The sequence below is a fragment of the Eurypyga helias genome, unplaced genomic scaffold, assembly GCF_000690775.1.
Source record: "Eurypyga helias isolate BGI_N326 unplaced genomic scaffold, ASM69077v1 scaffold2577, whole genome shotgun sequence".
Lineage (NCBI taxonomy): Eukaryota > Metazoa > Chordata > Aves > Eurypygiformes > Eurypygidae > Eurypyga > Eurypyga helias.
This window is the reverse complement of record NW_010260893.1, coordinates 8629-23936: the sequence shown is the minus strand read 5'-3', so window position 1 is coordinate 23936 and position 15308 is coordinate 8629. Positions and strand designations below refer to the sequence as shown.

Genomic DNA, 15308 nt, shown 5'->3' with positions numbered 1-15308 from the left:
TCAACAGTCTGTGTGTGGTGGGAGCAACCGATTCCACCACCTCACCCAACCTGGGAAATGCTGGTGATTTTTGGAATGACTAATGTGCCCTCAGAGGACCACTCTGTTCCCTTTGAAATTGCTTGTAAGTTTTATATCACCTGAAAACTCAGCGTAGCTTCACTTTGTTAACGGCATATTGTTAATGAAACAGTCAGGAATCCACCTTGTTACAGAGGCTTTTAAAGTTTATGATTCAGAAGTTTACCATTCCTGTACCAGTTTCCAATTTTTTGCACAAAATACTTTTGGCTCAAGTGGAAAACCTAATTGATTATTGTATAATATTAGTTAATATTCAACTGAATGGATGTAAGCTAGTTAAATGGATAAGCTACTCTCCCGAGAAATACAGACCAAATAGATTTAACGCTGTTCTTGTCCACCAGAGGTCACTTACAGGCCACTTTATTCCTTACTGGCTGTCCTTCCACTTGCCTTGTTAGCATCTGTTGTTCCCCTGTTTAGTACTTCTGGATCAGCTGTGTAAATGCAGGTCCTGAAGACCCTAATAATGTCTTTGAATCTTTTCTAGAATTATTTAGAAACAAAATAAACTCAAGAAAAATCATAGAACCGTGTAGGGGTGTTATTGATCCTTTGACGTGAATCGGTCATCTCAGTAAGTACCCAATGCTTCACAAGCTTTGCTGTGCATATTAAAGGATTTTCTGTGCGAACAGACGGTACCCTGTATTACTAAATCTATGTGGGATTCTTATTTTGCATCTTATCTGCTTAATCTTCACAAAACATTTCTCAATGTGCACATAAATTGAGAAGAAACATGTGTTTATGGCTTCTGATGCTTCAACCGTATGTGAATTTCAGCTGTTGCATGTTAGATGTAGCCTGCGCTTCACAAATCCATGTTGCAGCATGAAGAAAACCCTTGAGAATTCTTTACAGACTGATCAGTCATCAAACACGAACAACTCAACGAACTTGGGCAAAAGTGCCATTCTGCATCTTCTGTTATAGCTGAAGTGAAAAGCTGGAAATCAGACATGGTGTTTTATGAGGCCCGTAAGTATCAAGAAAAGGCCTGTGTTTGAAGCAGCTCGAGCAGAAAACGGCCGCATTCTGTTCGTGTTTCATTTACGGCGGATGAAAGAAAAGCAAAGGAAAAGAGTGAGAAGGTTTCTGTTTCTCCAAGATGGATGAAGGGCAGAAATTCTCCATTAGACTATGACCCCATTAGCGCAATAGTTAGATTACATGCTCTGAACTTTGTATGAATGGCATTTATTTTTGGTTTGTTACCTTCTGATTGCAAGATTTAATCATTTCTTGCAGAGATCAATGTAGCAATGAACTGTTCGGCACCCTACACCCATGTAAGCATCAGCATATTTTTTTGTTTGATTCAGTGGAGTAAACATCAAGGTGTAAACTGTGGTTTTATTGTGAAGCACTGTGATTTATCTTTGTATTTGGTATACTGGAGCAGAAAAAAACCCTGTGCGATCCTCTGTCTCTCTGACTCCCTAATTCTTCTGATATTGGGGCAAGATTGTAACTGCTCTAAAATACGAAGATGTAAATATGTCATGGTTTTACACTACGCTTAAAATTCCATTTGCACTGAGCAATGCAATGCATTCTTCTCAGAAGTCAACAGAAAGCTGGGTGAAAAGTGGCCTGGTGGCTGGGTAAGAATTTTTCCTGAGCGATGGATGGCCCATACGAAGATACATTATAAATGTATAAGAGAAATTCCATTAAATCTCTATGAAGGTGAAGACAGAAGTTCTTTGAGTTTATTGCTGAGATTTTACGATGTAGGTAAGGCCGAACAGCTGACTAGGGACAGTAAGAATAGCATCTTGAGGTTATCTACTTTCTGAACCTCATGGTTTTTAATGCTCTGAACTCTTTTAGCTGAGGTGACAGGAAGCTCATTCAGCAAATTTTCAGAAAAAGGAGGAGAAACTCTGTACGTGTCTTAATAGTCAGTACCTTGAGTAAAGGATCCTGTATGAGTTGTGAACTTTGTCTCAACCTCACAGTGAACTTCCTCTGAGTGAAGAAGCTTGTTTGGTGGTTTTTTTGGTCTGGTCTGCTTCAGAACTGTCTCACTCTCTTACAGCTTTTGTAAAGATCGTATGTTCAGTCTTGCAAACTCCAAAGTACAGGCTCAGCACCTCTGCAAATTCTGTTTTTAATAAGAAACAGGAATAGTTTTTGGTTTATAAGCTTAGGTGGAGACTAACATGCAGCCATTTAAATTTTGAGTGAGGGGAAGGTGGTACAAATTTCTGCCTTGTTCCTAGTTTGTCAGCTGTCTGGCCCAGGACAGAAAAAGAAAATAAAGAATATCTGACTCTCATTAATGTTCACTAGAAACATACTGGGATAGGTTTGTTTAAGTCTTTAATTTTATACATAGACATGAACTCAAGAGTATTATGCATGCTGATGCTTACGCTGTCTAACTTCTACTGTGAATGAGGGTGAGGCTCTGTAATAATAATTACAGTATTATTCCTACTTACGTGTATTATTACTATGGCATTGTTACTAGTGTGTCCTGCTATATAAATTCCTTCCTCTCTCACAAGCAGTTGATACTTTTCCCTTGCTCTTAATACCTAAAGCGAACACAGGACATCTAAAGATTTTACCATTAATGAGGGCTGGCTCAGGGTACTAGCCAAAACCAGGAAGGAACTGTTCATCTGTGGCAGACTGACAAGTGAAAAGAAATAGATGAAGAACAGCAGCTCTGCTCCATATTTCTTACTGCTCAGAAGTATGGACGTATGATAGGTTACACGAGCAAGGGATAAATCACTACTAATTCAGAAGAAAAAAGTCCTGCACAGGACAGCTTCCACTTATGACTTTGTAAGAGCTGTAATTAAACTCTCGGTATGAGCACCTATTGAGAATGGTGCTCCATAATGCCTGATCTGAGATTTTTCTGAAAAAAAATTATTCTTAGGGTTTTGTTCTTCAACAGTCTTTAATCTTGACTCCAGTTCTCTCAACAAAAAGTTTGAAACACTTTGTAAACTCCTGGTTTGGGGATAAGAGCACTCTGTCGGTCTGACATCAAAGTGAATCGATGAGGTAGCTGTGCATTTCTATTCACTGCTTTAGCCATATATTCTTTTGCAAGTGTCTAGAAGCTGTCACCCTGCTATGCTGTGATGAAAATAATTGGATATAGTTCCCACTTCTGTTATTCCCATATGATATTGTTGCCAGTGAAGAATACTCAAAACTGATGGCTGCAAAGGCAAGTTTGAAACTTCAAAAGCCAAGTGTTCTCACGTGCTGAGCTGCTTGCTTCTCCAAGGAAATCTGCAGAGAGCTGCACCATATATCAAAGTGCAGCCAGGCATAAGACAATTCCCCAGATGGATAATATGCAAAAAGAAGGTATGTTCAAGGATCTAAATAGTGAGGTAGTCAGTATTCAAACTGAATCTAGGAGAAAAATTTTGGAGGCAGTTTGTATAAAACTAAATAGAAAATGAAATTACAAATCCCGTGAAGACACACATTTAATGTGTGAATACTAAGGCGCCTGCCCTTATGGTTTTTATTTGTCATTTGACAAAGGAATTTACAATAGTCCTGGAGGTTTGGATACTACATATAAACATGCTGGTTTTGCCACAGCTCAATAAAACTTTTACTGTATGATAAACTATGTTTTGACAAGATGGTGTTCTGACTAGGTGAGAACTAGGGTTCTCACCACTCCTATCTGCTTCTTACTTCTGCTTTTGCAGGCAAGCAACCTTCAGGGAAGTTCAATAAACCATTACAAGACGAGCCCTGGATGCCATGTGTTGACAGCATATAGATACCACATTGGGTTCCTGGCCAAAATTACAAAGGTTGGTGTGGAAATTTCAGCTTCTTATTTTAATAAATAAATAAATAGATTGCTAGTTCTCTCTCTCTGTTTAATTATGTTGACTTTACAATGTTTTTAACAAATCATAGCTGACAAATAACACTGCTCTGAGCTGATGTTTTAATTTTATTCTTACTGAGACTAAATTTATTCTAGCTCCTGAACAGGAAAGATACAAAGACAGCCTGACAGCCTACAATATCTCTATCTGATGCCACCACATAGAGAACAGCATGCCCCAGAAGAGGGATCTTGCAAACAAAATCACTCCCTAGCACTGCCGCAGGGATAGAGAGTTTGGTTTTTGCAGATGGAGTTGTTTAACAGACCTTCCTCTGGGGTAAGGAGATTTTCTGCAAGAAAAATTGCCCAAGACATCTCCTCCTCATCATTATGTTCTATGTTATTAATTTTGCAGAGCTACCCATGGCAATATCCCACACACTAATCATGCTACTGTGTTTGTCATGTCCATCCACACAGAGGTACCACAGCCAGCTAGACAGTGCAGGGTCTATTGAGAAATTTAACCATAACTCTATCATTCGTATTAGAAGAAGGCAAGTGCTAGGTGATTTACTTGGACAAACAAGACAGCTTGAAGGAATGTATTTTAAAAATTTTAAATCCCACATCCTATTTTAAAACATGAATGGATATGTTTCAGTTGGTTATGTTTCTTCTAGGGATAATTCAGAGTACATTGCAGGAAAAGCAGTCGCTAGTCAGACACACCCAAAGTACCCTTTCCTCTCCTAGGTTATTCAAAAATTAATCCATTGACTGAATAAAGGGGAAAAACCTTACAGTCAAAACTTTCAGTGCCTGCAGTTGTTCTGGTTTTTTGGTTGTTCATTTGTACTGTAACACAGCCAATGTCTGTCCAAGGCCAGACAAAGAGCAAAGGGCTCATTCACAGAATGCCATACACAGTACCTGTAAACAGGGGTGGTAAGATTGAGGTAGGCAATCATTAGGATTGTGCAAAACAGAGATAAGCCAGTAAGCAGATCTTCACAAAATAAAGTACAACATTCCAGCTTTTAGCAGAAATGTAGGAGATTTTCTTTTTTTTTTTTTTTTTTTTCTCTTGGCAGACTCATCCTCATGGTAGAAATCCAGCAGGTTTCTGTTCCGTTTCCTCTCTACTACGTTTTGTTGTGGTGACTACCGGGAAACCAGTGGTGTGCTAAGAGCGCCACTGTGTACTGATCAGTAGAACTGTTGCTAAGTAAATATCTCATTTGCTGTGACAAGTTTTTGACCATATTGAGATCATGCAAACATTGCAGTTTCAGACTTGTCAGGTAGAAAGGACTTTTGTAGAGTGTCCTACTGGAGATGCTGATGAGGAGGACTGTTAGCAGGATGTAATCTGTCAGTGTAATAGCATTCTGTCCCTGAGTATTCTCTATGTAAATGTAATATCTGCTTCTGATGAGAAGTTTCCCTAGTATTTGACTTGCACTGTCCTGTGCTGTCAGAGACTTAGGTTTCAGGCTACTGACTCAGAGCTGTCACCTCCAAGACTAGGTCCGGAACAAGAATTCCCTGCCAACTGTTCCAAGATCCCTTCCCTGCTGTTACCTGCATTGGGTGAATCATATCTTAAAGTACTACTTGTGAAAGAACAAAAGAAATACCTGAGATCTATGTCTTTAAATAGGACCTCCAGAACTAGCTACCTCTTACATATAAAAGTTTCATGGCATCTTTTGAGGCCTAAATCTGTACTCTGCTGAGAAATTCTGCACGTGTGTAACCCTCGTGACCTGAGGACTCTCATTACATCCACACTCTCTGTGATTCTCCATGCAGGATTCTCCATCTTTTTTAAATATAAATATGGATTGTAAAACCTGGTTTTTCTGTTTCATCTCCCTAAGATTTACTCAATTTTTTGTGAGAAATTTGGAACATTTTGCTTTTTTACCTAAACATTGCTAGTTCAAATTATCATCAGTCCCTTTGGGAAGCGATGTCATTGCTAGGAAACCCTGACACCGATTTGCCAAAGGTAAACACACAGTTCGTCTTTTCTAGAATAATGGATTGGAGTGGTCCACTTGGAAAACTTTGGAGGTAAATAGATCTTAGATCCTGGCAGGCAAAAACAGCAAAGTTTAGTGTGAGGCTGAATCTCTAGGGAGAGGACCGCCCTGAGTGTTTAATGTTTTGCTTTCAAGTTTTCTTTTTTTGAACCGTTATTTTGAGCTTTGTCTTGCTGCCTTCATGGGAGACAGCAGCAATGTCAGCTTCTCTCCTGTGGTATAATTAACACAGTGTAAAAATTTAGCAGAAGGAAATTTTTAGACAGCTGTTAAGAACTGGCATGAAGTTGGGTAAGAAACATAAACCAGGATTCAAGTTTTGTTATACCAGTTAGCTAAATACCTTCCTTTATTTTATTTTTGATGTATGCTATTGCCCCTGATTTTGATGTGAGCCTAATGGAGGAAACACAAACAAGCATATAGAAAAAGTGGTGCTGCTTAAACACCTTTCAGCCTAACGATAATACTCTTACAGTAACATGCTAGTGATTATATTTTATATTGTACTTTATCAGATGAAACATGGCAGGGGAAGCTGCTTTTTGTGGATAATCTTTTCTGAAGGTTAAATTAAAGAGAAATAAATGAGGTGACTAGCAAAAATCATGCTGGATTTCACTACTTTTCTCCTTACCACAACCAGTCAACCAAATGATGATTCTCTCAGCTTGTTTTTCATTTTGACTGGCAGAATTGGGAGAAAAGGCAATAGACTTTAGATTACTGTAAAAGTTTGTCAGCATAAGTTTGTGTAGTTTCATTTTGGGTTGGTTTTTTTTTTTTTTCTTCAGTTAAACCACAGAATATATGGACATGATTGCCTGAAAATTTGACCCTCATATTAAAATCAAGGACAGTTACTGTGGTGCAACTTGTCAGAAATTCATGCAGTGCTTTACCTTATGATATTACGGCCTGATACTGCTGTTCTGCTCAGAGAGGGCAGCAAAGTATTGCAGATCTGGGATCCAAGAGGACTTCAGCCCTGAGGTGTAATACCGAGAAAGAAATGAAAGTTATACAAGGTCTGAAAGGACAAACTGGGAGACAGTCAGATCATTACTACCTAAATGCACTTCAGCTTTTTGTTCTTTAAGCAATGGGGATTTGCTAGTGGTGGCCATGTTAGCAGAAACAGCTTAATCCCTCTGAGCTTAGACATGCAGCAATCCTGAGAGCTGTGGAGAGAGTCCCAGAAGAAACACAATAGCTAGGGAGTTCAGGATTCATCCCAAACTGGAATGCCATATGACTCATTTGAAGAGAACTTCTTTAAGTTTAGACATACAATGAACATAACATTGATGACTTGCTATATTACATATTTTCATTAAATCCTGAGATTTTCATATTCTTATAAACTTGGCTGTTTCTTTTCTGGGTGCCATATTTAAAGACACAATCAGAGGCTAGATGAAATGGTTCAGACACTGTCTCTTGCTCTTGGTCTTTTGCCTGATGATGGGTGTGTATTTCCTAGTCAATGCAATCTTTCCCAGGTAACCCTTTAAAATTATCTAAATGAAGAAATTTATGATATTACTCTGACTGATTTGTCACAGATTTGTGGGCTTACCAGTGACTCTTCAGCCTTTCAATGCCTTTGTACTTTGGTTTTCACTGGCGATGGTAACAAGTTCAGTTAACACAGATAAACCTGGAGAGAAAATGTATTCCTGCCTAGTAATTCAGTGCAGTGCTCTTGAAGTCAATGGCTTACCAGGCAGAGAGGGAAGAGATGGTCCCAAAGGTGGAAAGGGAGAAGCAGGTACAGAGCTATGACCATTTAGCAATATTGTATTTTTGACATTCATTACCATCCCTTTAGTCTTGTTTCATGCTTCCTTCATTCTTTTGTTTTGCCTATTTAGTTCTCTCCTTTTCTTCTGCCCCATTAACCTTTTGTAGTCTTTGGACAATTTCAGAAAGCTCAGGAAGCTTTCTACATTTCTAATGCTACTCTAGATTCTTGGCTTTTAATACATAGAAAAATACAATACATTTTCACAGTAGCCTGTAAGAGAGAGGTATAATGAGATTTTAATCTGATTGTACCATTTGTACTCTGAATCACTTGCAGAGCTTCCTGTGATGGCCTACTGAATTATTATTGCTTTTTCTCTCCAGAGGCCAGCTCTCAAAACCAGAAATCATGGTTGCTAGAGTTGGTTACTAATCTGATGGTTATAACTTGATTGCCTCATACTCAGTAAGTCCCAACAACAGAATTCCCCCCCAAGGCACGATTTGTCAGTTATGTAACTTTTTTAATGCACTGCTGCAAACAGCAAATAGATCAGCAAGTGCTTTCTGTCCTGTAGTACAACCAAGTCACCTGCTCTCCCAGGTCTGCCAAATCGTAGTCTCTGTCCGAACACTTAGTAAGTACAAATAGAACTTCATAATTTCTCACTGTATCCTGTCTCTGTTATCATATGTATGCCACACATCTTGGAATTAGATCATTGATTATCAACCTCCAAGTCCCATTGTTATCAATACTGCTTGATATGAGATAAACTATGACATAAAATTTTAGTGGCTGGTACTGACATACTGTATAGGCATTTTCTGGCCCACATACCATCGGTATGTGCTCTGCAATTTCATGGGTGAAATAAGTAAAGCCAGCATTATGTGTTTCAGCCAATGGCTTCAGAGCTATCCTTAATCTTATGATTTAGCTCATTTTCTAGATCGTATACAGTAATGTGCGATTAGATTACAGCTGAAATATATTGGCTTTCTAGTTTTAGAGCATGTGTACCTCTGCATTAACATGAGACAGCATTTATTTCACTAGATTTTCAGTGCCGTAAGTAGGTGTAGTAAAGAATTTTTCATCAAAGTAATGTATTTCCTAATATATGAAGCTTTCCACGGGAAGAATTCAATTTTCCCGAGAAGTTTTTATTATCCTTAAGAAATAAAAAAGGAGTCAGTACTCTCTCTAAGCACTAAGAAAGGAATAGTGGGTGAAAAACTTAGGGAACATTTAAACAACTTCCTTTTAAATCACATTGTAGGATAAAGACTGAGAAGTCTACAGGCTGTCCCTGGAAAGAGCTCCAGGAATAAAAGGTGATTTAGGATCACAAGGAGAGAAAGGAGAAGGAGGAAGTGAAGGTAAGAAATAGATTTCTCATGTGTATATAATCTAGTTTTCAAACTTTCAGTATATTTTCCAAAATATATTTGCATTAATTTCCAGTGTTCTTATAACATCATTTGAGGACAGGTGTGATTTCTCGAAACGTGAGGAGCGGAAAGACAAACCATCTGTTACATAGGAGATGAGTTGGCCAACATAACTGGGGAAAACTGTGTCTGGAAGGAGTCACTAATTTACTGTTGTCTGTGAGTGAAATAAACTCTTCATCTCATAAACAGCATTTTTTCTTTCCTTCTTTAACCGTTTGTGTGTTATTTAGTTCAACTTTTAATTCATTTAAAAATGCTTACATGTGTGTTTTGCCTTTGAGAACTGGTCTTTTCCTTCTGAATAGAAGATGACTTTGGCAGCCCTGAGCATTCAGAGCCTGCTGAAGTATTCATCCCCGTTAGGGACAAGGCTATCTCAGTGGGGCAAATTCCTGTGGAACAAGTCTGCAAGGTGGCCTGGGTTTCTGCTCTGGAAATCAAATAGCGTTCTCACCTGGCATCAAGTTACAGGAGAGAGAGGCATCTCAGAGACAGTCCTTATGTAGTCACTTTAATGTAAATTACTAAATAACACCCTAAAGTCATAGTTGTGCTAACTGATGACCTGCAGAGAGAAGTAACTGCTTTGGTAAGAGAAGTACAGGGTTTGGAGGCTGAACTGAATAGATACAAAATTCTTTCAGATCCTGATTCGAGAGCTGTGATACTATACGAACTGGAAATTATAATCATTACAAGACTTGCTATCTAGTTTCTTGTGAAATTTATTTTTCCTGAAGTGTGGGCGTGCTATTTCCAGGTGTCTATTTTGTTTGAATTCGGTTGGATTATGCCTGCTGCTACAACAAATAGTCGGTTTATAGTTGGTATTAGCTACTTCTGAAGTACAGTTGTGATATAGATAAATAAGTATAGCATGACCAGTATTTGGTATGATACAATTATGTTCACTTTTGTTTCTAGTTTTGATTGAAAAGAACATCAAGAGTATTGGTAAAAAAAATATTGGTCTCAACTGGAAAAGAAGGTACTTTTGATAATGGAAAATCCCTTTATGCAAATGCTGGAAGTGCACTTGTCTCTCCTAGGACTGAGACTGAGAATACAGCTTTAAAAGACTTAATAAGACCTTCAAAGCAGGCTTATATGGGGATATCTGATGAACAGACTAAAGGCAGGTTCATGCATCTGAATGGAGGGTCTGTAACTCAGAGAAACTGGAATGCTGGAGAGCCAAATAATCTAAAAAAATAAGACTATGCAGTAACACAAAACCCTGGAAAATGGAATTACGGTAATTGTTCAAATTCACATGCCTTAATTATTTGTGAATTCTTGAGCTGATGAATCTAAGAAAACCCAAAGTTTTGCTCTCAACTGTGTGGCTGGTATAGAAGTTTGTTCCCATAAAGGTGGCCTGGAGTAACCAAAACCACAGTGTATTTATAATTGTTTTCTCTTTGACATCCAGTTTTGAATCTCCTAATAATATACAGATATAATTTTTTTAATCATTATGAATTAAAAAGTGTTTATCATGGTGGTAATAAGGTTAAGAAGTTACAGCATGGTCAGCAGGCTGGTTGTTACACTTTCCTATGAGTTCGTCATAAATGCAGCATGAGGGAAGCATTTTTTAATAATCTTAAAACTCATGAAAAATGTTTATATATTCTGTCTTTGAGCTGCGCTGTAAGCACGGCGGGATTACACTCCACATGTTGTTTCTGATATATTGTTTTATCATGCAAATAATGGACAGTACAGGCAGTCCTGTGGTATTTCAGTATTCAGTGACGGCTTTCCTCCTGGTTCGTTTTACTCTAGGTCTGAAATCGACTGGTAATGAATACTTAAAGCCTAGAGCGGTATTTGCCATCTGGGTACAGAGGTCCAACGCACACAAGTGATTACCGACATGCAAACAAAATCTTTTTTTGAGGTTTTGGCTATTTTAGTGCTGTTTTTATCATGTGATAGGAAAATGAAATGTGCTGTGACTACAAAGAGGAATAAAACAGAAAAAAGGCACAACCAGGTTTCTTTGTGTGCAGTAGAAGAATCCCAAGAGAACGAGATCTTTTTTTGGTAATCTATTGGCATCATTTGAAGTACAGGAGATATAGATCAAGATTTAAATGCAGTAGAAGGCAGAAAAAATTGATCTAAAATTAAATACAAAAGCCTATTGGTGAAATGTGGAATTCAGCTCATGCGGAAAAACGGCAAAAGGCCTTATTTACATGAATAGGTCCTTAATGTGAGACAAGTGATACCATAGACTTTTTATGACTTTCTTGACGGGAGCTTCTTTCACCTCAAGGGAAATATGAAAAAGTGAACTACCGACTGGATTAACTAAGAGTAGGTGGATACCATGACCACAAAGCCCAGTACTAAAAGTTCAGCAATTAAGAAAAATGTTTGCATGCATGCTTCCACTTAGTGTAAGACATGTAAGCTAAGCAGCTCCATGGAGAGAAGGACTGTGTCTATACTGGCAAGTCTGTGGAACCACAGGAACATAGAAACATATCTGTACAGAGGAGCATTTGGTACCCATCTTATCTGTTTTATGACTGTTATTTTCATTGCCTAATTTCACGTCCACCTTTGTAAGTAAAGAGATTTCTTTTCTCTGCACCAAGTTATAGAGGCACAGTAAAATAGCAATTACTGAAATTGGTGAAGGGTATGAATTGTCTAGAGCATGATTTATCTGCTGATCTGAGGCACGTTCTCCTCGTTCTCAAGTGAACTGCTTTCCTTTTCTGCATTAATTGGTGTCCTTCAGCTATGAAACAAGAACTTTATAAATTTTGTCTGGGAATTTTTAATCAGTATTTATTATATGAAAATACAGGATATGGTGCAATATTTGAAAGGTAGATTTGGGTTAATTTAGGACAAGAAAGATATATTCTCGATAGTAGATATAATTCTGTTGTGCTTCCAGGTTTAGGGCTCAGTGGTAATTCAAGTCTGTGATGCATTGATTTGGAATGATTATGTAAGTCTACTTTGAAGTTGTATCCAAAAACCCTGCGATATGATTTCTGACCATTTCATTTGGACCCGAACTAAGAACAATAATGTATTATGCCCCCAGTTCATCAGCCAGCAGGTGACCGTGACTAAAGTGTTGTTTGGAAAAAGATACAGAGTAGTTTGCAGATGTGAACAGTTGTGTTCTTTCAACTGTATTTTTAGAAATAATAATCCTAATTGCCATGTCGGTCAGTCTCTCAAGAGTCCAGCTCTGAAATGTAATTGAGACTCATTTTTGCATGATTTTGCCCAGAAAATCTGCAATACAGTTGTTAAAAATTTATAAAGCTTCTTTTAACCCTTTTTTAAGACTTTTTTTGTGTTCAGAGAGCACTACACACCATTCAAATAAGATCTATAAGAACTGCAAAACTTTGCAGGTAAATCCAAAAATTTTCTTATGCTAAAAACTGATGTTCTTAGGCTGGACAAAAGTCCACAGGGACAGAACAAGACCTGGAAATAGTAAATGAGCTTTTATTAAAATATATTATTTGAAACTTTTAAACTCTGCAAGGTACTATCAGATGTGCCCTAAGTTCTGACCTTTCTCACCATGCATGTTAGGGACACCTTTCTCTAGAGACATCTTTGTTCAGAGGGTGCTGAAAAAAGAGAGTTTGAAATTGTGTTCTATTATCTTCTAAGAGGCTTAAATCAGTATCCCTGATGACCACTTAATTTTGCATTAATTATAAACTAATCTGTAATGGCTCTTATACCCCTGATTAGAACCATCTCATTTGGTGCTAATATGACCTCCACAGAGCTTCTGAGTAATTCAGGATGAGAGCAGCATTTGTGAAGCAGCTGCTGGGTTTATCTTTCCAAAACATAGCACAATTTCAGGCTAGGTATAGGCTTAGGAATAGCTATCCTGTCACGTGAAAAAGCACAACCTCTGAAAAGCTCTTTTCCTTGTATTTTTCAAGTGACAGTTCTCAGTGGGAACTACAAGGTGGAAATAGCTATTTCAATCAGTAGCAACTTGTACTTACTGCTTTATTTTTAATTACAACACATAAATATGGGAGGAAGGGGTTGTTAACGTATGCTCTTAGTGGAGAACCGTGGCCTTTCCTCTGCCTCGTTTCCTGTTACGGAAGAGCATGACCCCCTTGTGTGAAGCGTGCAGGGAAGTCTGTGGATTTAGCGCTACCAAAGTGGCTCTACCCTTTGGCCTAGCACCTGGAGACACAAGGAAAGAAAAATAATTCCTGGATTGTATTTTGGCCAGTAATGCCCGGGAAAAGAAATAATGCAGGAAAGCGTGGAAAGCTAGGTGGAGTCTCATACCGTTTTTAAGCTCTCCGCCAAACTTCTCAGCACTCACAGCATGACTGGATCCTCTGTTCTCTCTAGGGAATGAATTTGTCCAGAGGCACCTACAGTTAACGTTTCTCTTTGTGGTCTGTGACCCTCTTGATGTTTCAGACATTGGTAGCTTGAGCTCTTTAGTTCAGTGCCTCAGGCTAGACAGTTGTGAGAGCTTTTTCCTGGCTGCCTGTGTGCTCTGGTTTGTTTAAGTCTTCGACTGGCAGCGCAGTTTGTCCCACAGTTCTGAGCTTGCTGCAGGAAGCTTCTGGCAGCTTTGCAGTGAGAGGAAGACTCTATCTGGTTGGCGTCCTTTTCCAGGATGCTTAAATACAGACAAAACTTCTCGAATTTCAGTGTTTCATTGCAGCCTTAACAGAAAATATTACTACAGAGCTGGAAAAAAAAAAAAAAGCACGTGTATACTGTCTCACAAGATTCAAAACCCCAAAGTTGCCCTCTGTTCCTGTGTTGCTTTGCCTTAGATGGCTCTCTTCCTTACTTACCCCGTTGTTTGGCTACTCTAGGTAAGTGTATCATGGTGAGTCCCAGTTGTTTACATCCTACTCCATGTCGCAGCTTGTACTCACACACATTTCAGGCATCTCCTCTCATCTGTGCTGTTGGGCTACAACTCTCGGCCACCTTTGGTTTGTGCCTGAGTTATGTACAAAAAGACTGTGAAACCTTCCACTCATACCTAAGAATGGTTTTGATGTAAACTTCTGTTTTGATACAAGGGAAGCTGACCTACTACAAGCTGCTTTAGCTGAGATGAACAGAGCACTTGGCCAAATTTAGCTGGAAATCCTGAAACCTCTTAGGCTACAACATAGTAAGTACATTACTTACTGCCTTGATTATTTCCTACCTTTCCTACAGATCACAACCTTTTAACCCCTCTATCATCTTATAATTATGATTATGCCTTCTCCATTCTAAGAGAATGGAGAAGCACCTAGTAAGCACCTATATGCATTCATGGAAGCAACATAAATAGAAAGACAAATGAAAGAAGTGAAGCATTTTTAAACCTTTTTACCTCTTTACATTTTACTATAGAGATCTACAGCTAAACTGTAAAAAAAGGGCGGAGGGGGAGGGGAGGGAGAGTGTATTAGTGGTACTTCCCAAGCCTGCTAAGTAGATCGTTTATTGGTGTATCAAAAACTAGTAAAGGAAGCTTTATCTTAAAGCCTTAGATTTTCCTCTATGTGCTGTTATTTTCTAGTACCTGGTATTTACCTTAAAGCTGCAATTGCCGGCATCTGGAGAATCTCAGCTTTCCTTTTCAAGAATGAAGTGCCTTTCTATCTTTCATGAATAATCGTGAAAAAAAGCCTAAAAGCCTTTCAATTAGAAAGTTCTATGAACAAAGTGAAAATGTTGATTTCCTTTTAATCTCATGTTTTAAAGTCTATCTTAAAGAAGAACCTGTATTTTTAAGGCGTGGGGAATAAATGTTGGGAACAGTATAGCAGGACTCTATGGCAAGAAAAGCTGCTAGCTCATCACACAATGGCAGTTGTAAAAGCTATTTAAGAAATGTTTCAGATGTTGTTTATAATGCTTAAATATATATCACTTTACTGAAAAGTATATACTACAGTCCGTCTCGAGTTACTGGGAACTCTCCAGGGGCTCCAGAATGCTGCAGCCCTGAATTTTACCCTTGTCAAATGCTCTTGGAATAGTTCTGAATTTGGCCTTTATTCTGGCATCATTTATGTATGTTACAGTGGCACAATATGCTATTCTGGAAAGGTAAAAGAACTTAAAATACAGAAGTTACTAAACAGTTGAGCCCCATTTCTGTGGAAACA

At 38.4% G+C, this 15308-nt stretch overlaps 1 protein-coding gene across 1 annotated transcript; it reads left to right on the top strand.

Annotated features, from left to right (window-relative positions):
* Positions 1–5885: 5885 nt before the first annotated feature.
* LOC104512248 (mannose-binding protein C-like) lies at positions 5886–10467 on the top strand. Its single transcript, XM_010155167.1, is given in 7 exon segments — positions 5886–5989; positions 7524–7729; positions 8988–9027; positions 9029–9081; positions 9711–9823; positions 9997–10007; positions 10101–10467. Coding segments are annotated over 7 exon segments (894 nt in total).
* Positions 10468–15308: the final 4841 nt, after the last annotated feature.